A 27,615-nucleotide genomic window follows, 5' to 3' on the forward strand; every position below is an offset into this window, starting at 1 on the left:
TTGTTGTTGCGTCGCTACAGCTGACTTTACGGTGAAGAGACTAGGGGTGGGGTCCTACCGGCAGCAGCTGGGGCAGCCCAGGAGCGGTAGCGGGAGTCTGATCATGTGACCTTCAATATGGCGACTGCCCTGGTTCATCCCTGGAAGAGGCGGAGCCTGGGCAGAGGGCAGGCTCAGATTCAGTCTATAACGGGGACTGTGCTCGCGTTTACCGACAGCTTATCATGGAGGCGAAAGAGTCTAGGTGAGTTCCCTGGACCACCACGCAGTGTGGTCATAGGGGCTTCTGACCTGAATCTTCCAGCCTAGGAATCTGTTCCTATACCCTTCTTCCCCAGTCCGGAGAACCCAAGTCGCTGGGATTCCAAATCCTCCAACCATGGATTCTTAAAATATTCATCCCAGGGACTACCTAGCTGGACTGCGTACCCCAGACCTTAATTTAGGATACGCCCCCAGGACTTTCTAATCCTCAACTAAGATCCCCATTTCGGACTTCCATCTCTGATTCCCCCATGACTACCCGCCCCCGCCTGGAGATTTTTCAGCCCCCAAACCTTCCAGCCCTGGAACTAGCCCATGGATACCCTTGTTCGAGAGACATGCTCTCCCCCTACCAGTTCTCCTAAGTGAGTTTTCGTCTCCTCACCCCCACTCTCCTAGTCCTGCCAGTGGGAAGGGGAAAACTGGGGAGGCTGGGGAAACTGGGACTATGCGTAGGGTAAAGGCCCCAGCACCGGCCCTTCTAGTCCTGTACACCACCTGATAGGCAGAGAGAGGGCAGAATCGGCGGGGAGGCGCAGCTTGGTAGCTGGTCTGGAGAAGGCAGATAGCGGTGCTGGATGGACTGTATCCGCCTTTAGAACCCAAGCCCTGCCCAACCCCCAGCCTAGTTTACTGAGACCTACCCTTCCCTCCTCTTGATCCGCAGACCTCAGGGTTTTCCGGAACTTAAGAATGACACCTTCCTGCGAGCAGCCTGGGGAGAAGAAACAGACTACACTCCTGTTTGGTGCATGCGGCAGGCAGGACGCTACTTACCAGGTCAGGGTCAGGGCCTCGGAGTCTAGGTAAAACTCTGGAGAGTGAAAAGTTTTGGAGGGGCAGAGAAGGGCTCTTGGAGGTTCCCTAAGGCTGAGCCCTGCCTTACCTTTTCTGTCTGCAGAGTTTAGGGAAACTCGGGCTGCCCAGGACTTTTTCAGCACCTGTCGCTCCCCAGAAGCCTGCTGTGAACTTACCCTGCAGGTGAGAGGTCGACAAAAGAGGAGGGATTTATGTCCTCCGCAGGCCACCTAGCAATCTGTCTTCTGTTCCCTATAGCCACTGCGTCGCTTCCCTCTGGATGCTGCCATCATCTTCTCCGACATCCTTGTCGTACCCCAGGTACCTGCTCAGATCTGACTCAAACGTATAAAACAGAAAGGACAGTCAAGGCTCAAGAAAAGCATTTACCCTTATGGGACAGAGGGAAAAATAGGCTGGAGGAGATGGAGCTTGGCCGAGTTTCATTCTCCTTTTCCTCCTTCCTGGCATGGATTGAACAGATCTCATTCTCCAGGAGTTACAGGTTGGGAACCCAGATGTTTTCTCCCCTGCCAGGCACTGGGCATGGAGGTGACCATGGTGCCCGGCAAAGGGCCCAGCTTCCCAGAACCATTAAGAGAAGAGCGGGACTTAGAGCGCCTCCGGGATCCAGCAACAGTGGCCTCTGAGCTGGGCTATGTGTTCCAGGCCATCACCCTCACTCGACAGCAGCTGGCTGGGCGTGTGCCACTGATTGGCTTTGCTGGTGCCCCGGTAATATGGAGCAGGGCAGGGACTTGGGCTTGGAGAAGTTACTTTGGCAGGTCTGGGTGAAGACAAGGGAAGGAAGTGTCAATCTGGCTTTTGCCTTTTGTAGTGGACTCTGATGACATACATGGTTGAAGGTGGCGGCTCAAGCACCATGTCTCAGGCCAAGCGCTGGCTTTACCAGAGACCACAAGCCAGTCACCAGCTGCTTCGCATCCTCACTGATGCTCTTGTCCCTTATCTGGTGGGACAAGTGGCTGCTGGTGCCCAGGTAAGACCTGAGGGAGAGACAATAGCCTGGGGCTTAATCTTTAAGGACCAGAAACAGTACAGTTCCTTATACCTGAGAAGCTAGGTATCTTAATGCCAGGCACAAAAGAGGCTTGACCTGCAGTGATCTGACTGGAGCAGCTAAGCCCAGATACTGGCAGAGGGGCTTAGTGCTCTGTTCAAAGACCGAAGCTAGAACTAGGATCTGGAGAAGGCAAAAGTTTTTGACTGGAACAAGGTTTATAGGCTTAGGCAATCTCAGGGATGAAGTCACTTGGGGAAAATTGAGGCACATTCTACGTGTATCTCCTCTTTGTACGCTATGTATTTATTTTCACTACCCCGTAATTGTAGGCATTGCAGCTCTTTGAGTCCCATGCAGGGCATCTTGGCCCACAACTCTTCAGTAAGTTTGCACTGCCCTACATCCGTGATGTGTCCAAGCGAGTGAAGGCTGGGCTGCAGGAGGCAGGCCTGGCACCGGTGCCTATGGTAAGGATGGGGATGGGCTGAGTGAAGGTGGGGCGGTGCAGCTATCAGGTTAAGTCCTGCATGGAACTAAGTGACCACTAGAGGGCAGCAGAAGTATGACTGAGGTATATTATTAATAGCCAGCAGAGCAAAGCTCTCTGCAGCCTGAGATTTGCCCTTTCCCCCAGATCATCTTTGCTAAGGACGGACATTTTGCCCTGGAGGAGCTGGCCCAGGCTGGCTATGAGGTGGTTGGGCTTGACTGGACAGTGGCCCCCGAGAAAGCCCGGTGAGTGATGGAAGGTGAGGTGGAGCAGGGGACAGCTACAGTATGTGCAGTCACCAGAACAGGGCCCTGACTCTGCTTCCAGGGAACGCGTGGGAAAGACGGTGACCCTGCAGGGCAACCTGGACCCCTGTGCCCTGTATGCATCTGAGGTAACAACCAGGTTCTTGTGTGTGTGTTGGTGACTTTGTCTCTGCACTCTCATGGTTCTGGATGTGGTTGTGTTTATTACCATGTGTGTGTTTTCATCATTGGTTTATCCCTCCCTTCTTCTCCATTCACAACATGGATTCTAGGAAGGCAGGAGTTTCTTTTCATTGATTTCGTTCATTTGGCTTTTCTTAGTGCCTGGTCCATACTAGGGCTCCGATAAAGTTTTTTTGAATGACTGAGTAATACTGAGTGCCTCCATGTATGTGTGTCACTATCATGTATAGGGAGGACAGAGGCGTGCTGTCCCCCTGTAGCCAGTGCCCTGTTGGTCCCCCCAGGAGGAGATTGGGAAGCTGGTGCAGCAGATGCTGAATGACTTTGGGCCACAGCGCTACATTGCCAACCTGGGCCATGGACTTTACCCTGACATGGACCCGGAACATGTGGGAGCCTTTGTGGATGCCGTGCACAAACACTCTCGCCTGCTTCGACAGAATTGAGCGTGCCCATTTTCCCTGAAGTCCCACTGACACAGATGATTATTTCCAGGAGAATAAAAGTTTGAGAGTTGGAGTCTTGCATGTGGTTTTGTTTGTGAAAGATCTGTGCCCTTATCCTCCATTTCTTCTCAGCCTCTTCCTTCCCTGGGCTGCTGCTTGCATCCTCTCCCACAAGTCCTTGGAGCTCAGATATCAATGCCTAGGCCCTGTCAGACTTCATGTCAGGGCCCTGACACCAATGTGCTCTCAGATATCCAAGCCCCAGAGCCACATGGGGTTGCATAGATCTTCCTAGGAGTGGGAGCTGTGACATGTGCAGGGAAATGGGGTCCCTACAGCATGTGAAGCCAGGGCTTTGTGTCTGGGGAGGAAGAGTGTATAGATTAGAAAGGGACACAGAAACGGTTAGAATATTCAGAAAAGCCTGTTGAGGAAGATGGAGTCTAGGTGAGCAGGAAGAAGCTGAGAGGCCTTCAGCTTTGACCCGAAAAGTTGGGAAGAGGGCATAAAGATCGGCTGAGTTGCTTAGACATGCATCACGGAGCTGAGAAGGCTTCTGACACTGATAGGCTTCTTTTCTGTGTATACCCTCTAATTTTCTCAGTATCTTGATGTTTCTGCTCATCATGATGGTACCTACTTTCTGGGGTCCGGCCCTGATGTGCCTGTGAGTTCTGGAAAGCGGTCTGGTGCAGTAGGAAATTCTTCATTTGTTATTCCATATCTTAGTAGAGTGCTAGGAACCCTCTGTGCTATAGGCCTAACCAGCTCCCTGTCCCAGCCAGGGTGATGGAGAATACGGAGAAAGGCCCCATTTATTGAAATAACACAATTTCTGATTTTAGAAAAATGATCTTTTCTGTGATCCGTGATTTATTCATAGAAAAGCACTGTGAGTTCACATACTTGCTAAAAAACGGCAACTGTGATACAGAAATGGGAGTGGTGTCTTTTTTTTTTAACCAACCTATCAGGCTGAGAGGTTGTACGGTCCATGACGGAACAGTAAGACTTCAGTAGCCACAAACAGCAAATACAAATTTACGGTCAGTGTGGAGGGGAAAAAAAAGTGACATAGTTTGTCAGAGAAAGTGAAGTAAAGCAGACAGGTCCTTAGTTCACACTCTAGCTATACCACCCCTTCCCTATCACACCCCGCCCCCTACTCGGAAACTAAGACAGGAAACAGTAAACACCAAGTCACTGGCATCTAGGACTCCTGAATGCCCGTGCCATCTCCCACAACAATTCCAGGCGAGGAGGGGGCAGGAAGCCAGCAGGAGCATGACACACTGTGGAGGCCAGTCAGAGAGAGCAGAGGGTTGTCCACCCGGGCTAGAAACTAGTCAGGGCAAGGCCAGATGCATTCCAGCCGCAGCCTCCAAGTCAGTGACCCATGGGACTGTGGCAGAAGAGGGCAAGGAAGCTTGAGGTAGAAAGGCAGGGGAAGAAAGCAGGTGCAGGGGAAGCAGAGAAATGTGGCGCTCAAGGAGCCACTCGGCAGAGGGAGTTAGTGCTCAGAAGCTTGTTGGGTGACAGTGATGAGTACAGGAGCCACAGAGATGGGGAACGTGTTTAGCTGGCGCGAGAGAACAGAGGAATGGGCATGAGAGATCTGGCAAAAAGAAGGGACACATTCATGCAGATCCTAGAACATGAATTCACAGACAAACCTACATGTGGCAATACCACAGTTACTCAGACAGAGACAGAGACAGACCAAACATTTATACGCGTGCACTCGTGTGGCCAGATACACACAGGCTAGATATGCATCAGCAAACGCAACAGACACACAGATATGTACTACAGACCTGACACATACACATATATGTGCACATACAGGCGTGCATAGATACACCAGTGCACACAGACACACGTATTTAGTCATTCAGGTCTCTACGCACACTTAGAGATGAAACCAGACACTAACACAACGGTGTCCAGAGCAGATGAACATTATGAGCTTAGTGGCCTCCCAGACGTTCACCTTCACCTGTTTCTCAGGAACTCGTCAGACTCCTAGAGAGGCTGTGTGAGGCAGGAGCAACCGCTTCCGTGTCCTCGTGGCTTCGTGAGGTGAAAGTCTAAGTCCAGACTGGGCCTCCTCACCCATCACTGGGTTTCTGCATAGACTAGACTTGAGATTTCCTCTTAACTGGCCATTTTTCTCCCTGCCACCCCCAATCTTCCACTGCCAACAGAATATACTCTGCAAGGGAAACCTGAGAAATGGTTGTGAATCTCCTCAGAAAACAAGCCTATCTTCCCACCCACAGCTACTTCAAGTACCCATCAAATTAGAACCAGAATTATAAATAGTTACAACTTTACAACATAATTGGCAACACACAGACTATAGTATTTACAGTACCATAAACGCTTCTGTTTCTCTGGTTATGCAATCCCTGAGACGGAACAGTGTTCTGTGTTTGCCAAGGGAGAGAGGGGCAATGCCCAGGACACGCAGGATACAAGGGCCTGAGGTGGAATGTTGTGGGTACTGATCGGTCTGCAGGGCCCTGCTCCTCCAGGAACAGTGGGCTGTTGTAAGAACCCTGCCCAGGCAGGCATGCTGGCTACAGCTGGACTCTCCCCATGCTTAGCCCTGTGGTCCTCTGGCTTCAGCCACAGGTGCTCAGAGTCCTCTCAGGGTGGACAAATGCTTGTGTCCGTGGCCTGACCTGATGGTACCTGGGAGCCCACGCTGCCCTGGCAGCGAGCCGTCTGCTTTCTCAGCCGAAGCGCTCTCGCACCAGCAGCATCAGCTTCTTCTTGCCTTTGTAGATCTGTTTGAGGTTGTCGATGAACTGGGCAAACTGCAGGTGGCCATCCTGTGGCAGCAGGAAGGTCTCCCGGGCCTTGCTCAGAAACTCAATGAACTCTCCATAGTGGCGAGGGCTGATATGCGTCAGGCGCGAGTGTGTGGTGTTGATGTAGGCATTGATGGTGGCATCCAGCAGCTGGCGCAGGGGAGCCTTGTCAGTGGACATGAGCTTTCCAGAGCTGCGGCGGCCTGGGATGCCGGCCAGTCCAGGAGCAGTCACGGTGCAGCGCCGGAGGATGTCTGAAAGCACTGTGGCGCAGTGCACGCTCTTCACCACCAGGGGGATCAGGGCCGCCAGCTCATTCTTGCCCAGGGAGTGGCTGAGGGCGCAGGCCCAGAGCACATCGTTGATGGCCGGGTGGGTGTCCTGGTTGTAGGCCAGGTTGAGATGGCTCATGGCCAGTGAGGCCAGCTTGAAGGCACGTAGCGGGTAGCCACGGAGCTCCATGTAGCGGGCGATGGTGAACAGCTGTGAGTGAGTCATGCCGCCAGCCGCAGCATCAATGGCGATCTGATAGGCTGCTTCGAAGGCGATGTGGTCCTTCTCACATAGGGTAAGGGCCGACAGGGCACAGCTCTGCGGATCCTTCATAGCGCACTGCAGGGCCAGGGTGCGAGCACAGCTGGCCAGCTCCTCCCGCTGTGGATAGTCAAGACTGAGGCGCAGGATGGTGGTGTGGGAGACGGCTGTGGCAGCCACAATACTGGTAGCCTCGGTGGGGGTGAAGAGTGTGTACCAGCTCTGCAAGATGCTCACCAGGGCCCGCACACCTGTCAAGGAGAGGCTGTGCTCAGCCATGGGCCTCCGGGTCCTGATCCAGGTCTGCTCAGATTGCCATTTGGGGTAGGAACTTGGCCTGCAGGGACAAGCTCTCTCTCCTCAGCAGCCCTGAGATGATCTGCAGTAACCAGGGCTAGGGGGGCAACCCTGGTGGCCAGACCCCATGTGAGGTCTCTTCCTATCCCTTCCTTCCCCCAGGTCAGAGGTTTGAAAGTTTCTGCAGGTGCTCTTAGCTCCTCACAAGGATGGAGCAACAGAGCCTGTGGTTTGCCTGCTCCAAGGCAGGAGTCTCAGATCTGCCCCTGGGTTTTCTCGCTGAAGTGAAGCCTCTCAGGGCAGAGTTTTGTGCTGGGGCTTTGGGCACTAGATGGGGTCTTGAGCCTCCAAGTTGTTTGGGATTTCTCAGAAGCATGGACAGGGACTGGGACTAAACAACTCTTAAGGCTGCACTTGAGTACTGGTGGCTGAAAATTATTCTTTCAGAATGTTTCTATCAGAGGATCAGAGTGCTGCTTGCCCTCAGGGTACGATCCAAGCAGTGAGGGAAGAGCTTGGTCAGGCTGAACAGGGCCATCTTCTCCTACCAGCAGCCTCATCCTTTCCTAGGCCATCAATAATAGGAATATGAGAGCTCTAAGGATTCACTGTCCTGTCCCAAGAGTAGGGCCTAGGAATCCTTTCCCCTGGGGGCATAGGAGCTGGGAGACTCACCCACTTCTGTAGCACAGGTTACCAACCACCGCACCATCTCCCGGCGCCTCCAGTTGAGGGTTGATAAGGTCATCCTCATCACCTGGGTGAAAAGAAGTGGCATTCCCAGCGGACTAAGCATAACTGCTATAACCTGTCCCTCCTCTTTGCCATTCATTTATGTACATGTATTTATTTATGCCTTAAACAACCATCTCTCCCCTGAGAAGTACAGATGGGTTTGTTTAATTTCTGCCCCATCCTGCCACCAATCAGATAGAAGATTTCTCTGATGACCTGTAATGAATAAACCCCTTATTATCACACCTTGACTTGGAGGGATGGGGGTGGGTAGGGAAAAAATGGGGACCCTGTGGAGCCTAAGGTTATACTGCTTAACTGGCCTTAACTTCAAAACAGAGCCCAAAATTGAGTCCTAACCTTGTGACTAGCCTAGAAGCTATGTTCTGGGGACACAGAAAGAATCAGACCTGGCCCATGCCCACTCCAGTCCTCATGGGATCTTAACTCCCTGTCACTAGGCCAGAAGTTTAAAGTCGGGATGGCCCACTCCTCCTCCATACCTGTAGCCCCAGCTCCAAGGCCACGTTGAGCAGGGTGCCATCTGTACTACTGTCCGTGGGAGTAGCAATCTTGAATGCATCTTGGGCCAGTTTGAAGATGAGGGAGGAAGAATGGATGTGCTTCTGTATTGCTTCCAGGATTGTTCGGAGCCTCAGAGTGTCCCCTACAGGCACCAAGAGAAGGGGCAGGGACAAGGTCTTCCTTAAAGCTTTCCTGAACAGTCAGCTGATCACAATAGGTGCTGGCTGAACTGGCTGGTATCAATGCACTGAATGCTTCCGAATGGTTGGGGTGGTCAAGCTTTTTCTCCACTGAACCCACTGGAGGCTCCTTCCTTCCCCAGGCACCCATGCAAATTCACTTCTCTCCACCTTTTCATCGGCCTTGACCCCTTACCCTTTTTTCCCCTCAGGATCTTTAGGTCCCAGAAATAACTTTTTCTAACACCTGAATTTTGAGAGCTACTTAAAGAGGAGAAGGAAGCCATAGTACTGCCAAGAAAGTATGCCAGTCCCATGGTCTGCTTCTCAGTACAGTTCCCTGGAGCTGGGCTACCACTTCTTATCCAGTAGGCCAGTATGAGTGCACAGAGTTATGGAATACATTGCAGGAATGCCATGGGTACCATATGATGTAAAGGCAGTAGGGTATATGAAAGACTGGTGTTATCTTCTGAAGGGGTAAAATGTGAAATAAAGATAGAAGAAAAAGTAGGTCTTATGTCTTACAAAGAGGTGCAGTGCTAAGAGTGTACAGGCTTTGGAGTAAAAATACATTGGGAAATGAACCTAGTTCAGCCACGTACCAGACCAGTTACTTCATCTATAAAATAGAAACAATGACCTTTTAAGGTCGTGGAGGGAATTATAAACAATTTGTGTACAGGTAATATGTGTGTGCATGCACATAAATGAAGAGAAAATATGCAGGGATATTTACAACACTGTCTTAGCAGTAGTAGTTATCTTTGGGTGTCAGGATTGAGAGATCACCTTTTTTCCTTCTATCCTCTTTAAAAACAATTAAGACATTTAATAGACTTCTTTTTTTTTTTTTTTGGTGGGACCTTAGTTTCTCAACCAGGGATCAAACCCAGGCCCTAGGCAGCGAGAGCAGAGTCCTAACCACTGGACAGCCAAGGAAACCCTGACTTTATGTTTTTAAAGTGGTTTTAGGTATACAGAAAATTGAGCAGATAAGACAGAGTTCTCACATATCCCCCTCTCTCCCCTTTCAGTTTCCCTTATTACTAACATTTTACATTGAATGAACACTGATACATTATTAGTAACTGAAGTCCACAGTTAACATTAGGGTCCACTGTGTTATACAATCCTATGGGTTTTGACAAATGCATAGTATCATGGATCTGCTGTTACTATGTCACAGAGAATAGACTCATTGCTGTAAAAATCTCCTGTGCTCCACCTGTTCATCCCTCTTCTCTTTGCTTCTGAAACTACTGATCTTTTTATTGCCTCTATAATGTTAACTTTTCCACAATGTCGCAGATTTGGAGTAGTATGTAACCTTTACAGACTGGCTTCCTTCAGGAAGCAAAATACATTTGTTTCCTTAAATGTCTATTTATGGCTTGGTAGCTCTTTTTTTTTTTTTTTAATTTAGTTTTAGTTGATGTACAATATTATATACATTTCAGGTATACAACATAGTGATTCACAATTTTTAAAGGTTATACTCCATTTATAGTTATAAAATACTAGCTATATTCCTATAATATATCCTTGTAGCTTACTTATTTTATACATAGTAGTTTGTACCTCTTAAACTCCTTACCCCATCTGACCCTCCTCCCCACCTTACCTCCCCGCACTGTTAACAAGTTTGCTCTCATACTCTGTGAGTCTGTTTCTTTTTTGTTATATTCAATAGTTGTATTTTTTATATTCCACATATAAGTGATATCATGTAATATTTGTCTTTCTCTGACTTAATTTACTTAGCAGAACACCCTTCGATTCCATCTATGTTGCTGTAAATGGCAAAATTTTCTTCTTTTTATGACTGAGCAGTATTTGATTATATATTTATACCATCTCTTCTTTACCCATTCATCTTTTGATGGGACACTTAGGTTGGTTCTATTTATTATCTACTGTAAATAATGCTGTCATGAACATTGGTATACATGTATCTTTTTCAATTTGTGTTTTACATTTTTTGGCTATATACCAAGGAGTGGAACTGCTGGGTCATATTGTAGTTCTAATTTTCTGAGAAACCTCCATATCATTTTTCACAGTGGCTGCATCAATTTACATTCCCACCAATAGTGTACAAAGGTTCCCTTTTCTCCACGTCCACACCAACAGTTGTTATTTGTGTTCTTTTTGATGATAATCATTCTGACAGGTGTAAGGTGATATCTCATAGTGGTTTTTAATTTACATTTCTCTAATAATTGATGATATTGAGCATCTTTTTATGTGCCTGTTGACCATCTGTACTTCTTTGGAAAAATGTCTATCCACGTTTTCTGCCCATTTTTAAAATCAAGTTGTTGTTTTTTTTAATGTTAGTTCATATGAAATGTATATTTTGGATTTAATTCCCTATTGGTCACTCTATTTGCTAGTATTTCTTCCCATTCAGTAGGTTGTCTTTTCATTTTGCTGATGATTTTCTTTGCTGTGCAAAAGCTTTTAATTAGGTCCCACTTGTTTATTTTTTATTTTCCTTTGATTTAGGATGCAGTAAAAAAAAAAAAGACTGCTATGATTTGTGTTAAAGTGTTCTGCCTATGTTTTGAGTTTTATGGTCTCCGGTCTTATATTTAGGTCTTTAATTCATTTGGAGTTTATTTTTGTGTACAGTTAATGTTCTAATTTCGTTCTTTCATATGTAGCTGTCCAGTTTCGCAGCACCACTTATTGAAGGGCACTTCATTTCTTTATGTTGGTAAATAATATCCCACTGTATGGATCTACCTCAGCTTGTATATCCATTCACCAGCTGCAGGATATCTTGTTTGCTTCCATTTTTAGGCAATTACAAATAAAGGTGCTATAAGCATTTGTGTGCTGGTTTCTGTGTGGACAGTTGTGTAAGTTTTCAACTTATTTGGGCAAATAACTAGGAACATGATTACTGGATCATATAGTTAGACTATGTGTAGCTTTGTAAAAAACTGACAATCTCTCTTCCAAAGTGGCTGAACCTTTGGCATTCCCACCAGGAATGAATGAGTCTCTGCTGCTCCACATCCGCACTAGTGTTTGGTGGTGTGTTTTGGATTTTAGCCATTCTAACAGGTATATAGTGGTATATAATTTTTGTTTTAATTTGTATTTCCAGTCCATCCTAAAGGAGATCAGTCCTGGGTGTTCACTGGAAGGACTGATGTTGAAGCTGAAACTCCAATGCGTTGGCCTCCTGATACGAGGAAGAGCTGACTCATTGGAAAAGACCCTGATGCTGGGAAAGATTTGAGGGCACGAGGAGAAGGGGATGACAGAGGATGAGATGGCTGGATGGAATCACTGACTCAATGGACATGGGTTTGGGTGGACTCTGGGAGTTGGTGATGGACAGGGAGGTCTGGCGTGCTATGGTTCATGGGGTCTCAAAGAGTCAGACACGACTGAGCGACTGAACTGAACTGAACTGAACATGACATGTCCTGGTGAGTATCTTTTTACATGCTTGTTTGACATCTATATATCTTATCTGGTAAGGCATCAGTTCAGGTCTTTAGTGCATTTTAAGATTCAGTTGTTTTCTTTATTCTTGAGTTTTAAGAGTTATTTGTGTATTTGGAATACAAGTTTTTTATTAGATACTGTTTTGCAAATATTTTCTCCCAGGCTGTGGCTTTTCAATGTTTTTCATATAAGTTTTAAATTTTAATGAAGTCCTACTTACCAATGTTTTTTTCATCAACTGTATCTAATTTTGGTGTTGTATCTAAAAAGCTATTTCTGGGAATTCTCTGGATGTCCAGTGGTTAGGACTCTGCGTTTCTACCGCAGGCAGCCCAGGTTTGATCCCTGATCAGGGAACTAAGATTCCGCAGGTCACACAGTGTGGTCAAAAAAGTTACTGTCAAACACAAGATCATCTAGTCTTTCTCCTGTGTTATCTTCTAGAAGTTTTTATAGTTTTGTGTTTTATATTTATGTCTATGATACATTTTGAATTTATTTTCATGAAAGGTATAAGGTCAGTGTGTCTATATTCATTTTTAAAAATGTGGATGTATAGTTCTTCTAGTACCATTTGCTGAAAATTCTATCCTTTGCTCCTTTGTCAAAGACCAGTTGACTGCATTTGTGTGAGACTATTTCTGAGCTCTCTATTTTGTTCCATGGACCTATTTGCTTGTTCTTTTGCAAATACCACACTATTTGATTACTGTACCATATACCATACATGGTACATACTGTACATGGTAGTTCTATTTTTAAAATTTTTTGAGAAACATCCATCCTGTTTTCCATAGTTGTTGTACCAATTTACATTCTCACCAATAGTGTACTCCACATCTTTTGTCTTTTTGATAATAGCCATTCTAACATGTGAGGGAATATTTGCAATATTACCTCTTTTCTAACATATGTATTTAATGCCATAAAATTTCCCTCCAAGCACTGCTTTCATTGCTTCCTACATTTCTGATTAGTTGCATTTTTTTTTTTTTAGTTTTAAACTTTCATTTAGTTTCAAAATATTAAAATTCCTGAGAGTTCACCTTTGATCCATGTGTTACTTAGAAGTGTGTTTAAACTCCATAGTTTTGGGAATGTTCCAGTTATCCTTCTGTTAATAATTTCTAGCTTAATTCCACTGTGATCTGAAAGCACACTTTGTATGATTTCTATTCTTCTAAATTTACTGAGATGTGTTTCATGGTTCAGAATGTGGTCTATCTTGGTGAACATTCCAGCATGTAAGCTTGAAAAGAATGTGTATTCTATTGTAGTTTGATAAAAGTATTTTATAAATATTAATTAGATTCAGTTAATTAATGGTGGTGTTCAAGTATAACATTGATTTTTTTGCCTGCTGGATGTATCACTTACTGATAAGAGGTACTGTGAATTCTCTGAATGTAAAGGTGGATTTCTCCATTTCTCTTTGCAGTTCTATTGGTTTTCCCCTCACATATTTTGATGCTTTGTTGTTGGATGCATATACAGTAAAGATTATGATGACTTTTTAGATAACTGACTCCTTTATCACTGTGTTCTGCCCCCTTTTATTCCTGATAATTTTCCATTTATTGAAGTCTTTGTTTAATACAGGGATTCCAGGTTTTTCTTGATATGTGTTAACATGGTATAACTTCCTCTATCCTTTACTATGTTGTTGGTGAAAGAATCAGACTGTGGTTAAGAAACAGTTTTAGAGATGAAAATAACAAATTAGCTCAGTTGGTACACATGCTTTCCTGGGAGAATATCTTTTCCAGACTCTTCCTGCTTTTAGTGCAGCTACTTTGGTAGTCTACAGGGTATGGAAAGTAGGGGTGAGAGTGTCGACAATACCTCATTATGTGTGGTTTGTTTAAGCCCTGGCTTCTGTTTTTAGTGCAAAATATGACATGACTGAGTGACTTTCATTTCACTTTCATATGGAAAGGTAAAGTGTAGAAGTTCAAGTCACAGAAGAATTAAATATGTACCTAAAGGTACTAGGATTAAAATGAAGCCCAGTACTGTTTAATGTTTGTACTTAGGGTCATTTGCTTGCTTTAACACTGCCTCTTTATTAATTCCTTTACCTATTAATTGTGGTAAAAATATATATACTAAAACTTTCTATCTTAATCATTTTAAGTATACAATTGAGTACTGTTAATCACATTCAACATTGTGGAATATCATTCATTGTGTAAATAGCAGCACCATATATTTCCAAAAGTTTTTGAATCATCCTAAACAGAAACTCTGTACCTATTAAGCAGTAATTCACCATCATCTCTCCCTTTAGCCCAGGAAACTTCTATTTTCTGTCTTTATTAACTTGCCTATTCTAGACATGTATGTTCAGTTCAGTTCAGTCACTCAGTTGTGTCCGACTCTTTGCGACCCCATGAATCACAGCACGCCAGGCCTCCCTGTCCATCACCCTCTCCCGGAGTTCACTCAAACTCACGTCCATTAAGTCGGTGATGCCATCCAGCCATCTCATCCTCTGTCGTCCCCTTTTCCTCCTGCCCTCAATCCCTCCCAGAATCAGAGTCTTTTCCAATGAGTCAACTCTTCGCATGAGGTGGCCAAAGTACTGAAGTTTCAGCTTTAGCATCATTCCTTCCAAAGAACACCCAGGACTGATCTCCTTTAGGATGGACTGGTTGGATCTCCTTGCAGTCCAAGGGACTCTCAAGAGTCTTCAACACCACAGTTCAAAAGCATCAATTCTTCGGCGCTCACTTTTCTTCCCAGTCCAACTCTCACATCCATACATGACCACTGGAAAAACCATAGCCTTGACTAGATGGACCTTTCTTGGCAAAGTAATGTCTCTGCTTTTGAAAATGCTGTCTAGATTGGTCATAACTTTCCTTTCAAGGAGTAAGCGTCTTTTAATTTCATGGCTGCAATCACCATCTGCAGTGATTTTGGAGCCCCCCAAAATTAAGTCTGACACTGTTTACACTGTTTCCCCATCTATTTCCCATGAAGTGATGTGTATGTGGAATCATACAAAAATTACTTTTGGTGTGTCTGAATTATTTCTCTTAGCATAATGTCTTCAAGTTTCCCCCATGTTGTACCATGTTATCAGAACATAGTTTCTTTTTTAATGACTTAATGTTAATAGTCCACTGTATATATATACACCATATTTTGTTTACCCATTCATTTGCTGATGGACACTTGGGTTGTTTCCAATTTTTGGCTGTTGCAAATGATGCTGCAGTGAACACTGGTATATAAAGTACCTGTCTGAATCTGTTTTCAATTCTTTGGGGTATATACATAGGAGTGGAACTGCTAGATGATACGTTAATTTTATTTAAAAATTTCAGGCACCATCACACTATTTTCCACAGCAGCTATTAATCACTTTACATGTGCAATGTAAAAGAAAAGCTATTAATCACTTTACAGCAGCAATGTAAAAGAATTTCTCCATATCCTCACCAAAGGACTCCATGCTTCCACTAAGGGCACCCAGATTCAATCCCTGGTTGGGGAACTAACATACCACAAGCTGTGCAATAGCGCAGCCAAGCCATCCTAGTGGGTGTCTTCCCTAATGACTAATGATGTTTTTCCTTCATGTCCTTATAAGCCATTATATATCTTCTTTGAAGAACAATCTCTTCAAATCTGTTGCCCATTTAAAAATCCAGTTGTTTGTCTTTTTTATTGTTGAATTGTAGTTCTTTATATATTTTGTATATTAAGCCCTTATCAGATATAAAACATAAATTTTTTCCATCCTTTTTAAGTTGTCTTTTCACTTTCTTGGTAATGTCCTTTGATGAATGAAAGTTTTTAATTCTGATGAGGTCCAAATTTATTCTTTTCTTTTGCTGCTCATGCTTTTGGTGTCATAACCTAAGAATTGCCAAATTCAAGGTCCTATGTTTTCTCTTATGAAATTATGGCTTTAGTTCTTATATATAAGTAATTGATCCCTTCCTTTTACTTTCACTCTATATCTTTAAAGTGAGTTTCTTATAGACAACATATAATTGGTTTTTTTTTAAATCCACTGTCAGTCTGTCCTTTTTTTTTTTTTTTTTTAGCCAAGCCATGCAGCTTGAGGGATCTTAGTTCCCCAATCGGAGATTGAACTGGGGCTTCCTGCAGTGGAGGCATGAAGTCACCTCTGGACTGCCAGGGAATTTCTCCTTTCTTTTTTCCCCCAGTCTGTCTTTTAATTGGCTTATTTAGACCATTCACATTTAAAGTGATTATTGATATACTTGGATTAATATCTACATTTATAACTTTTTTATTCATTGAATTTGTTTGTTTTTAAAAACCTTTCCTCTTTTCTGCCTTCTCTGGTTTAAACTGAGCATGTTACATGATTCAATTTTCCCTTCTCACAATTCTTTTCAAATTTCACAGTTCTTTTCAAATTTCACAATTTCTTTTCAAAGTTTCTTTAGTGTTTGCCCAAGAGTTGTAGGATACATTTACAACTAATCTAAGTCCATTTTCAAATAACTATATCACTTCATAAGATACCTTAGTATTCTCAATTCTTCCTTCTATCTGTAACATCACTGCTTCATTGATTTATCTTTAAGCTATATTAACCCAATACATTTCTATTATTATTTTGAACAGTTATTAGTTCAATTAAGAATTTTCTAAAAACCAAAGGATTTATTTTACCTTTCTGCGGTTCAGTTCAGTTCAGTGGCTCAGTTGTGTCCACTTCTTTGTGACCCATGGGCTGCAGCACGCTAGGCTTCCCTGTCCATCACCAGCTCCTGGAGCTTACTCAAACTCATGTCCATTGAGTCGGTGATGCCATCCAACCAGCTCCTCCTCTGTCATCCCCTTTTACTCCCGCCTTCAACCTTCCCAGCATCAGGGTCTTCTCAGTGAGTTCTTTGCATCAGGTGGCCAAAGTATTGGAGTTTCAGCTTGAGAATCAGTCCTTCCAATGAATATTCAGGATTGATTTCCTTTAGTATGGACTGGTTGGGATGGACTGGTTGGATCGCCTTGCTGTCCAAGGGACTCTCAAGAGTCTTCTCCAACACCACACTTCAAAAGCATCAATACTTCAGTGCTCAGCTTTCCTTATAGTCCAACTCTCACATCCATACATGACTACTGGAAAAACCATAGCTTTGACTAGATGGACCTTTGTTGGCAAAGTAATGTCTCTACATTTTAAAATGCTGTCTGTGAAAAAAAAAAAAATGCTGTCTGTGTTGGTCATAACTTTTCTTCCAAGGAGCAAGCTACTTTTAATTTCATGGCTGCAGTGATTTTGAGCCCAAGAAAATAAAGTCTTTCACTGTTTCCATTGTTTCCCATCTATTTCCCATGAAGTGATGGGACCAGATGCCATGATCTTAGTTTTCTGAATGTTGAGCTTTAAGCCAACTTTTTCACTCTCTTTCACTTTCATCAAGAGGCTCTTTAGTTTCTCTTTGCTTTCTGTCATAAGTACAGTGTCATCTGCATATATGAGGTTATTGATATTTTTCCCGGCAATCTTGATTTCAGCTTGCACTTCATCCAGTCCAGCACTTCTCATGATGTACTCTGCATAGAAGTTAACTAAGCAGGGTGACAATATACAGCCTTGATGTACTCCTTTTCCAATTTGGAACCAGTTCCATGACCAGTTCTAACTGTTGCTTCTTGACCTACATACAGATTTCTCAGGAGCCAGGTCAGGTGGTGTGGTATTCCCATCTTTTTAAGAACTTTCCACAGTTTGTTTTGATCCACACAAAGGCTTTGGCATAGTCAATAAAGCAGAAGCAGATTTTTTTCTGGAACTCTCTTGCTTTTTCAATGATTCAATGGATGTTGGCAATTTGATTTTTGGTTCCTCTGCCTTTTCTAAATCCAATTTGAACATCTGGAAGTTCACAGTTCACGTACTGTTGAAGCCTTGCTTGGAAAGCATTACTTTGTTAGTGTGTTAGATGAGTGCAACTGTGTGGTAGTTTGAGCATTCTTTGGCATTGCCTTTCTTTGGAATTGGAATAAAAACTGAACTTTTCCAGTCTTGTGGCCACTGCTGAGTTCTCCATATTTACTGGCATATTGAGTACAGCACTTTCACAGTATCATTTTTTAGGATTTGAAATAGCTCAACTGGAATTCCATCACCTCCACTAGCTTTGTTCGTAGTGATGCTTCCTAAGGCCCACTTGACTTGCATTCCAGGATGTCTGGCTCTAGGTGAGTGATCACACCATCGTGATTATCTGGGTCATGAAGATCTTTTTTGTATAGTTCTTCTGTGTATTTTTGCCACCTCTTCTTAATCTCTTCTGCTTCTGTTAGGTCCATACCATTTCTGTCCTTGATCATGCCCATCTTTGCATGAAATATTCCCTTGGTATCTCTAATTTTCTTGAAGAGATCTCTAGTCTTTCCCATTCTGTTGTTTTCCTCTATTTCTTTGCACTGATCACTGAGGAAGGCTTTATCTCTCCTTGCAATTCTTTAAAACTCTGCATTCAAATGGGCATATCTTTCCTTTTCTCCTTTGCGTCTTTTCTTTTCACAGCTATTTGTAAGGCCTCCTCAGACAACCATTTTGCCTTTTTGCATTTCTTTTTCTTGGGGATGGTCTTGATCACTGCCTCCTGTACAATGTCATGAACCTCCATCCATAGTTCGTCAGGGATTCTTGCCCACCATAGTAGATATAATGGTCATCTGAGTTAAATTCAGCCATTCCAGTCCATTTTAGTTCTCTGACTCCTAAAATGTTGATATTCACTCTTGCCATCTCCTGTTTGACCACTTCCAATTTGCCTTGATTCATGGTCCTAACATTCCAGGTTTCTATGCAATATTGCTCTTTACAGCATTGGGTCTTCTTCCATCAGCAGTCACATCCACAACTGGGTGTTGTTTTTGCTTTGGCTCCATCTCTTCATTCTTTCTGGAGTTATTTCTCCATTGATCTCCAGTAGCATATTGGGCACCTACCGACCTGGGGAGTTCATCTTTCAGTGTCCTATCATTTTGCCTTTTCATACTGTTCATGGGGTTCTCAAGGCAAGAATACTGAAGTAGTTGCTGTCCCCTTCTCCAGTGGACCATGTTTTGTCAAACTCTCCACCATGACCCATCCATCATGGGTGGCCCTACATGGCATGGCTTATAGTTTCATTGAGTTAGATAAGGCTGTGATTCATGTGATCAGATTGGTTAGTTTACTGTGATTGTGGTTTTCACTCTGTCTGCCCTCTGATGGAGAAGGATAAGAGGCTTATCCTCCTGATGGGAAAGACTGACTGAGGGGGAAACTGGGTCTTGTTCTAATGGCTGGGGCATGCTCAGTAAATCTTTAATCCAATTTTCTGTTGATGAGAGGGGCTGTGTTTCCTCCCTGTTATTTGACCTGAAGCCAAACTATGGTGGAGGTAATGAAGATAATGGTGACCTCCTTCAAAAGGTCCCATGCCCACACTGCTGCACTCCATGCCCTCAACCCTGCAGCAGGCCACCACTGGCCCATGCCTCCGCAAGAGACTCCTGGACACTTACAGGCAAGTCTGGGTCAATCTCTTGTAGGGTCACTGCTCCTTTCTCCTGGGTCCTGGTGCGCACAAGGTTTTGTTTGTGCCCTCCAAGAATCTGTTTCCCCAGTCCTGTGTAAGTTCTGGCGGCTCTATGGTGGGGTTAATGGCAACCTCCTCCAAAAGGGTTTATGCCGTACCCAGATCTGCTGCACCCAGAGCCCCTGTCTCTGCAGCAGTCCACTGCTGACCCATACCTCCGCAGGAGATGCTCAAACACAATTCTGTCTCAGTCTCTGTGGAGTCTCTGGGTCCTGGTGAGCACAAGGTTTATTTGAGCCCTCTGAGCAAAACGAAGATGATGGCATCTGGTCCCATCAATTCATGGGAAGTAGATGGGGAAACAGTGGAAACAGTGTCAGACTTTATTTTTTTGGGCTCCAAAATCACTGCAGATGATGACTGCAGCAGCCATGAAATTAAAGGGCACTTACTCCTTGGAAGAAAAGTTATGACCAACCTAGATAGCATATTCAAAAGCAGAGACATTACTTTGCCAACTAAGGTCCGTCTAGTCAAGGTTATGGTTTTTCCAGTAGTCATGTATGGATGTGAGAGTTGGACTGTGAAGAAGGCTGAGCGCTGAAGAACTGATGCTTTTGAACTGTGGTGTTGGAGAAGACTCTTGAGAGTCCCTTGGACTGTAAGGAGATCCAACCAGTCCATTCTGGAGATCAGCCCTGGGATTTCTTTGGAAGGAATGATGCTGAAGCTGAAACTCCAGTACTTTGGCCACCTCATGCAAAGAGTTGACTCACTGGAAAAGACTCTGATGCTGAGAGGGATTAGGGGCAGGAGGAGAAGGGGACAACAGAGGATGAGATGGCTGGATGGCATCACTGACTTGATGGACATGAATCTGACTGAACTCCGGGAGTTGGTGATGGACAGGGAGGCCTGGCGTGCTGTGATTCATGGGGTTGCAAAGAGTCGGACACGACTGAGTGACTGAACTGAACTGAGCATCTCTGGCGGATATGGGGTTTGATTCTAAATGCGATTTCACCCCTCCTACTGTCTTGCTGGGGCTTGTCCTCTGCCTTTGGACGTGGGGTATCTCCTCAAAGTTGCTCCAGCGCTGCGCAGCCGCCGCTCCAGCACCACCTTTTTTATGCCTTCTCTAACACTATTCCTTTCTTCACATGGATCTAAGTTTCAGATCTATATAATTTTCCTTCCCTGTGAAAGATTTCTTGCATTTTGTTGGCAATAACTTCCCTGAATCTTTGTCTGAGATAGTCTTTATTTCTTTTTTCAAAGGATAATTTATTTGGATACCTAATTCTAGGTTGGTGGTTTTTTCTTGCAACATTTAAAATATTTCACTTCACTCCCTCTTGCTTGCACGGTTTGTGAAGTGAATTCTTATCTTTGTTTCTCCATAGGTAAGGTTGTCTTGTTCTCTTGCTTCTTTCAAGAAAGAAAGAATTCATGGTATTCATCCTGCTCAGTGTCCTCTGAGCTTCCGGGATCTATGTTCTGGTGTCTGTCACAAGTTTTGGTAAATTTTCAATCATTATTACTTCAAATATTTCTTCTACTGTTTTCTTTCTTCTCCTTCTGGTATTACAGAATATACTGCATATGTTATATATCTTTTGTTTAATTGTCTCATGGTTCTCAGATATCCTGTTCTGGGTTCCTCCACCCCCATTCTTTTTAACTTTTGCATTGCAATATGACATGTTTCTTTTGACATTCATAATTTAAAATTTTGGAAATATTCACATGATTCAATGTTGAAAAGATACAAAAGATAAATAATGAAGAATTTTCTCCCTCTTACCTCTGACCCATAGTCACCCAACTCTAACCCTATACACAACTGATAGTGTTTTACTTTCCAGGACATTTTATGCATAGTAAAGAAACACTGTATTTCCCCTCCTTTAGCATAGTATATACAAATTTGCATATCATTTCCCCTTCACATATTAGTGTATCTTGGAAATTATTCTACATCAGTACATAAAGAAATTTTTGTTCTTTTACATGACTGCATAATATCCCATTTATGGATGTACAGGTCCATAACTGCTTCTTTAAAACTCTTAGGTTATGAATGCATTTGGAGCCTATTATATAAAGATAGTTTGTGCATATATTATATATATTACTCACACTGGGTCTGGGGCAGCATCCTATAATTAAACACATTATTAGTTGTTCAGCGAAAGTATGAATATTCATGCTAGGTAGGATAAATAGCAAAGTTAGTATTGAATTTTTTTGATACAGTAATAAACTGATGGATGAAACAGTGTGATATAGACTAAATACTTGGGACTCTTTAATTCTAAGGAAAATACTCAATAAAACCTCAAACCAAGATACACTTCTAAACATATGCATAAGTAAATACTTCTTCTATCTGGTTTCTTGAGGATATTGGACAAAAGGCTTCATCTGCATTGCTATTACTGTCACCAAAGAACAGAGTTAGGAATTTAATGATGGGCCTGGAAAGAAATTCTTTAATGATGAAACAACTACAATAGATGACCTTAAAAAAGGAGTACTTCTAGGATAATATGTCTGATTAATACAGATTTCTACATAAGCAGTCTTTTTCAATTAACTAAGCAGCTATAATCCTTTTTCACTGATAAATGCATGTTATTCAAGGCCAATTAACTGCTCATACATTTCCCCCATACTGTCTATGGATATTTTTTTTCATCTGTTACATTTCATAATTGTCATTATTCCTAGCCTCATGCTTACTTGGGATAACACTATTTTAACAATTCTTCTATCTTGCAAGGAATGTACAATAGGGATATAACTTAAAATAGTGTATATATTTTATGATGTCAGCTTGCTCTAACTGAACACTTCTACAATCTTCAGTTCAGTTCAGTTCAGTCGCTCAGGCGTGTCCGACTCTTTGCGACCCCATGAATCGCAGCACGCCAGGCCTCCCTGTCCATCACCAACTCCCAGAGTTCAGTCAGATTCATGTCCATCGAGTCAGTGATGCCATCCAGCCATCTCACCCTCTGTCATCCCCTTCTCCTCCTGCCCCTAATCCCTCCCAGCATCAGAGTCTTTTCCAGTGAGTCAACTCTTCGCATGAGGTGGCCAAAGTACTGGAGCTCCAGCTTTAGCATCATTCCTTCCAAAGAAATCCCAGGGCTGATCTCCTTCAGAATGGACTGGTTGGATCTCCTTGTAGTCCAAGGGACCCTCAAGCGTCTTCTCCAATACCAGAGTTCAAAAGCATCAATTCTTCGGCGCTCAAACTTCTTCACAGTCCAACTCTCACATCCATACATGACCACAGGAAAAACCATAGCCTTGACTAGACGGACCTTAGTTGGCAAAGTAATGTGTCTGCTTTTGAATATACTATCTGCTGCTGCTAAGTCACTTCAGTCGTGTCCGACTCTGTGCGACCCCATAGACAGCAGCCCACCAGGCTCCCCCGTCCCTGGGATTCTCCAGGCAAGAACACTGGAGTGGGTTGCCATTTCCTTCTCCAATGCACGAAAGTGAAAAGTCAAAGTGAAGTCGCTCAGTTGTGTCCGACCCTCAGCGACCCCATGGACTGCAGCCTACCAGACTTCTCCATCCATGGGATTTTCCAGGCAAGAGTACTGGAGTGGGTTGCCATTTCCTTCTCCGGAATATGCTATCTAGGTTGGTCATAGCTTTTCTTCCAAGGAGTAAGCGTCTTTTAATTTCATGGCTGCAATCACCACCTGCAGTGATTTTGGAGCCCAGAAAAATAAAATCTGACACTGTTTCCATTGTTTCCCCATCTATTTCCCATGAAGTGATGGGACCGGATGCCATGATCTTCGTTTTCTGAATGTTGAGCTTAGGCCAACTTTTTCACTCTCCACTTTCACTTTCATTAAGAGGCTTTTTAGTTCCTTTTCACTTTCTGCCATAATGGTGGTGTCATCTGCATATCTGAGGTTATTGATATTTCTCCTGGCAGTCTTGATTCCAGCTTGTGTTTCTTCCAGCCCAGCGTTTCTCATGATGTACTCTGCATAGAAGTTAAATAAACAGGGTGACAATATTCAGCCTTGACGTACTCCTTTTCCTATTTGGAACCAGTCTGTTGTTCCATGTCCAGTTCTAACTGCTGCTTCCTGACCTGCATACAGATTTCTCAAGAGGCAGGTCAGGTGGTCTGGTATTCCCATCTCTTTCAGAATTTTCCACAGTTTATTGTGATCCACACAGTCAAAGGCTTTGGCATAGTCAATAAAGCAGAAATAGATGTTTTTCTGGAACTCTCTTGCTTCTTCTATGCTCCAGCGGATGTTGGCAATTTGATCTCTGGTTCCTCGGCCTTTTCTAAAACCAGCTTGAACATTAGGAAGTTCATGGTTCACGTATTGCTGAAGAATTTGTTAAAGCATAAGATTCTTGGGCTATATTCACAGAGATTCAGATTCAGAATTTGCATTTCTAACAAGTTTCCAGGTCATGCTGATGCTGCTTATCCACTGATCATACATTGAGTAGCAAGATTCTGACTTATTTAGACTTTTAGCCTATTAACTTTTAATGTAAGTAATGAGACTACATTAGTGACACAAAACCCTTCACTATCTTTATATACAAGTGCCCTTTCAAAGTGAAAGTCTCTGCAAAATATTTATCAATTGTTCCAAGTATCAGCAACTGTGTAAATAGCATAATTAGGTATACCTGATCCAGCTTCTACAATAACTCTTTTAGGAAGACTTGGGAGTTACCTGTTTCAAGTATATAGTATGAAAATAAATAAATATTTACATTTGTTCTTCACTGGGAGTAAAATTTCTTGGTTACAAGAAGTTCATGAGGCGTGTGTGTAGAACAGTGGTCTAGGAACGAGTATGCAGTTTTCTTCCATTCCAGCTTCCTGTGCAATGAGTTCATGTCATTGGTACAGATTATTAAGCCTGACAGAAATGATCTCTTTGATTATTCATGTTTTTTTGTTTAAATACTAACAAATAAATTGTGAACAACTCTTTTGTTTTTGGTTTTACTGCACAGCTTGCAGGATACTAGTTCCCTGACCAGAGATCGAACCCTGGCCCACGGTAGTGAAAGCAGAGTCCTAACCACTGGACTGCTAGGGAATTCTCTGAATAACTTCTGAAACATTATGGATGTTGACTTTTTCTAGCTTAATCTGGCACTTCCCAGAACTTTCACCCTGTGTTTAGAGTCCTACACGACTGAGCGACTGAACTGAACTGAACTGAACGTAGAGTCCTAAAAATCTCGTTTGCTCATCAATCACTGTTAAAGTTTTTTTTTTTTAAGAAAACAGAACAGAGCTATTTCATCAGCAGTGTATAGTTGTTCAAGACTAAGGTTTTCATTAATTGTCAATATAATTTTCATCAAAAATTATATTGAAAAGAAGTTTTATCATCATAGTTGTACAGATATTTTATACTGCAATGCTTCTGAAATTTCTGCAGCCAATCTTCTGATATCCTAAACTCACTGTAAAGCTTCAGTCCTTCATGAAATAATCTAGCTTATTTCATGAACAACAAACCAATCAGTGGCATATTCATACTGTTTCATTGTTGAATCCTTTCAATCATGGTAATGTCAATATCTTCATTTTTTGTCCTCAGAAAATTTTCTGTTCTTCTTTAGTTCTGGTCACTGTCCCTGTAAAACTTCAATACTTTGTCTTTCTATTACTTCAAGTCATGCTGCTGCTGTACTGAGCTCAGTTGTGTCCGACTCTTTGCGACCCCATGGACTGTAGCCCACCAGGCTTCTCTGTCCATGGGATTTCCCAGGCAAGAATACTAGAGCGGGTTGCCATTTCCTTCTTCAGGGATCTTCCCAACCCAGGGATTGAACCTGCGTCTCCTGCATTGGCAGTGGATTTTTTTTTTTTTTAACCACTGAGCCACCCGGGAAGCCCAGTTCAAGTCATATGTGGTGTTAATTCCCACACTTTGCTCTTTAGTAAGATGTCTTATAGAAACACCTGATCAAATTTTGCACTAATTCTATTTTCTGTGCTATTGATGTCACATGGTTCCTTTTCTACTGATTTTTATCCACAGGAGTATCTTCAATTTTCTGGACATTTTTACAGAATAATTAAACTCAAATTGACAAAATAACAACCATCTTAAAAAAAAGAAGGCAAACATTTTAGTAGTGAATAGCAGAGATGTCTGTGACTAGTAAGAGTGTTGAGAAACAACTAATGCCTCTTGTCAGCTGAGGCCAGGCTTTGCTTTCAACTTAGAAAAAAGTGTGGATTTTCAAAGCTTTTCAAATTTTGGAATTCCATGTGAGATTTGGTGCTAAGGTAATAAATTTAATCGGTCTCCTATTGATGGCTATTTAGAATGTTTCAAATATTTTGCAACCGCAAACAAGGTTGTAGTGAATAACTTTGTACAAACATCATTTCACAAATATATTTGTAAAATAAAATCTTTGAAGTGAAACAGCTGGGTCAAAGGATATATGCATTGTAATTATGATAGACATTTGATAGATATCGTGTAGGGCCAAATTGCCCTACACAAAGGATTACCAATCTACACTCCCACTTTACACCTTTGCAAACACAATGTTCTATCAAAATTTTTCCTTTTATTTTGAAATAATTTCAAACTCAAAGAGAAGTTTCAATAGTACTTCAGGCATCATCTTTTCTCCATGCCCTCACCCCAAACCACTTGAAAGTAACTGATTTGATACCCTGAACTCATTCCTGAGCTCTGCAGTCTATTCCTGGCAAATAAGGACACTCTTCTACTTACCTGCAACATAACCATCAAGATCAGGAAATTTATATTGATATATTACCACCTAAGAAGACATGACAAACTAAATGCAGCACGTGATCTTGTATAAACATGTGTAAAGATTTTATACAAGATCATGTGTTACGTTTGTCATGTCTCTTCAGCCTTTGACAATTAGGAAAAATTCCTGAGTCTTCCCTTGACACTCATGGCCTTGACATTTTTGCAGATTAGACTAGTTATCTTACAGAATGACCTTCAGTTTGGATATGACTGATGTTTCCTCATGATTAGATGCAGGTTTGCATTTTCAGTGTAATGTAAGAGAAGTGATACTGAATTCTTATTGCCTCCTACTAAGTAATACATGATTTTGACTTAACCCATTACCCATGATATATCTATTGCCCCCAAACTTTCCTTGTGACCCTTGCTAATCCTTTCTTCCCTTCCATCCTAGCCTATACCAGATCCCACTCCCAGGAAACTGCTGATTTTTCTGTCACCATGGTGTGGCACTGCTAGAATTTTATTTAAATGGAATAATACATATGCACCGTTTTTTCCTTTAGTTCGGCTTCTTTCACTTAGCATAATTATTTTGATTCTTCCATGGTGTAGTATGTATCAGTAGTTTGTTCCTTTTCATCACTGAGTAGTATTCCACTGTATGGTTGTTTCACAGTTTTTATCCATTCAATCTACTCATGGATATATGGATCATTTCCAGTTTGGGGTTAAAAAATAAATCTGTTATGACACTCATGTTGAATTCTTTGTATGGATATATGCTTTCATTTCCTTTGGTTAATACCTATGAGTGGAATGGCAGGATCATGTGTGCAGGCGTCTATTTAACTTTCTAAGAAACTGACAAATGGTTTACCAAAGTGGTTTAACTTATGTTCCAACCTGCAACGTATGAGAGCTTCAATTGCTCTACCTCCTTGCAGGTCTTATTACAATTGTTTTTTTCTTTTTTAAATTTTATCCTTTCTCTTATTGTCTTATTTTTTAATTTTTATAAATTTATTTTTTTAATTGAAGGATAATTGCTTTACAGAATTTTGTTGGTTTCTGCCAAACGTCAACAGGAAGCAGCCATAGGTATACATATCCCCTCCCTTTTGAACTTCAAGATGTTGTTATAATGATAACTTAAAAAATTTCAACTTCTGACTGTTCATTGCTGGTATATTGAAATACTATTGATTTTTGTATATTAATCTTATATCCTGAAACATTATTACACTTATTATTAGTTCTAAAAGTTTTTTCTAGGTTCCACAGCATTTTTTACATAGATAATCATGTCATCAGAGTTTTG

The 27,615-nt window shown here is 42.6% G+C and overlaps 2 protein-coding genes across 5 annotated transcripts in view; one reads left to right on the forward strand and one right to left on the reverse strand.

Moving 5' to 3' along the window:
• The first annotated feature begins 69 nt into the window (after nt 1-69).
• Nucleotides 70-3,544, forward strand: UROD (uroporphyrinogen decarboxylase). Of its 4 annotated transcripts, none has more exons than XM_069590097.1 (10): nt 70-244; nt 932-1,044; nt 1,166-1,245; nt 1,321-1,383; nt 1,600-1,797; nt 1,901-2,062; nt 2,416-2,553; nt 2,721-2,821; nt 2,904-2,970; nt 3,310-3,544. In XM_069590097.1, exons 1-10 carry the CDS (start codon nt 225-227, stop codon nt 3,469-3,471), a joined length of 1,104 nt encoding a protein of 367 aa, XP_069446198.1. In that variant the 5' UTR covers nt 70-224; the 3' UTR covers nt 3,472-3,544. The 4 variants fall into 4 exon arrangements, with proteins under 4 accessions (XP_069446198.1, XP_069446200.1, XP_069446195.1 ...); XM_069590094.1 differs by having other exon boundaries at nt 94-629; XM_069590099.1 differs by lacking the exon at nt 1,321-1,383.
• Nucleotides 3,545-4,324: 780 nt separating this feature from the next.
• The window catches only part of ZSWIM5 (zinc finger SWIM-type containing 5), a 168,633-nt gene continuing 145,342 nt past the window's right edge, over nt 4,325-27,615 (reverse strand). The window contains exons 12-14 of the mRNA XM_069589283.1: nt 8,354-8,517; nt 7,791-7,872; nt 4,325-7,069 (exon numbers count right to left, since the gene is read on the reverse strand). Coding sequence (XP_069445384.1) covers nt 6,207-7,069; nt 7,791-7,872; nt 8,354-8,517 — 1,109 coding nt within the window. The 3' untranslated portion in view covers nt 4,325-6,206. The remainder of the gene's footprint in view (nt 7,070-7,790; nt 7,873-8,353; nt 8,518-27,615) is intronic.

The sequence above is a fragment of the Ovis canadensis genome, chromosome 1 (assembly GCF_042477335.2).
Source record: "Ovis canadensis isolate MfBH-ARS-UI-01 breed Bighorn chromosome 1, ARS-UI_OviCan_v2, whole genome shotgun sequence".
In the NCBI taxonomy this organism is placed as follows: Eukaryota; Metazoa; Chordata; class Mammalia; order Artiodactyla; family Bovidae; genus Ovis; species Ovis canadensis.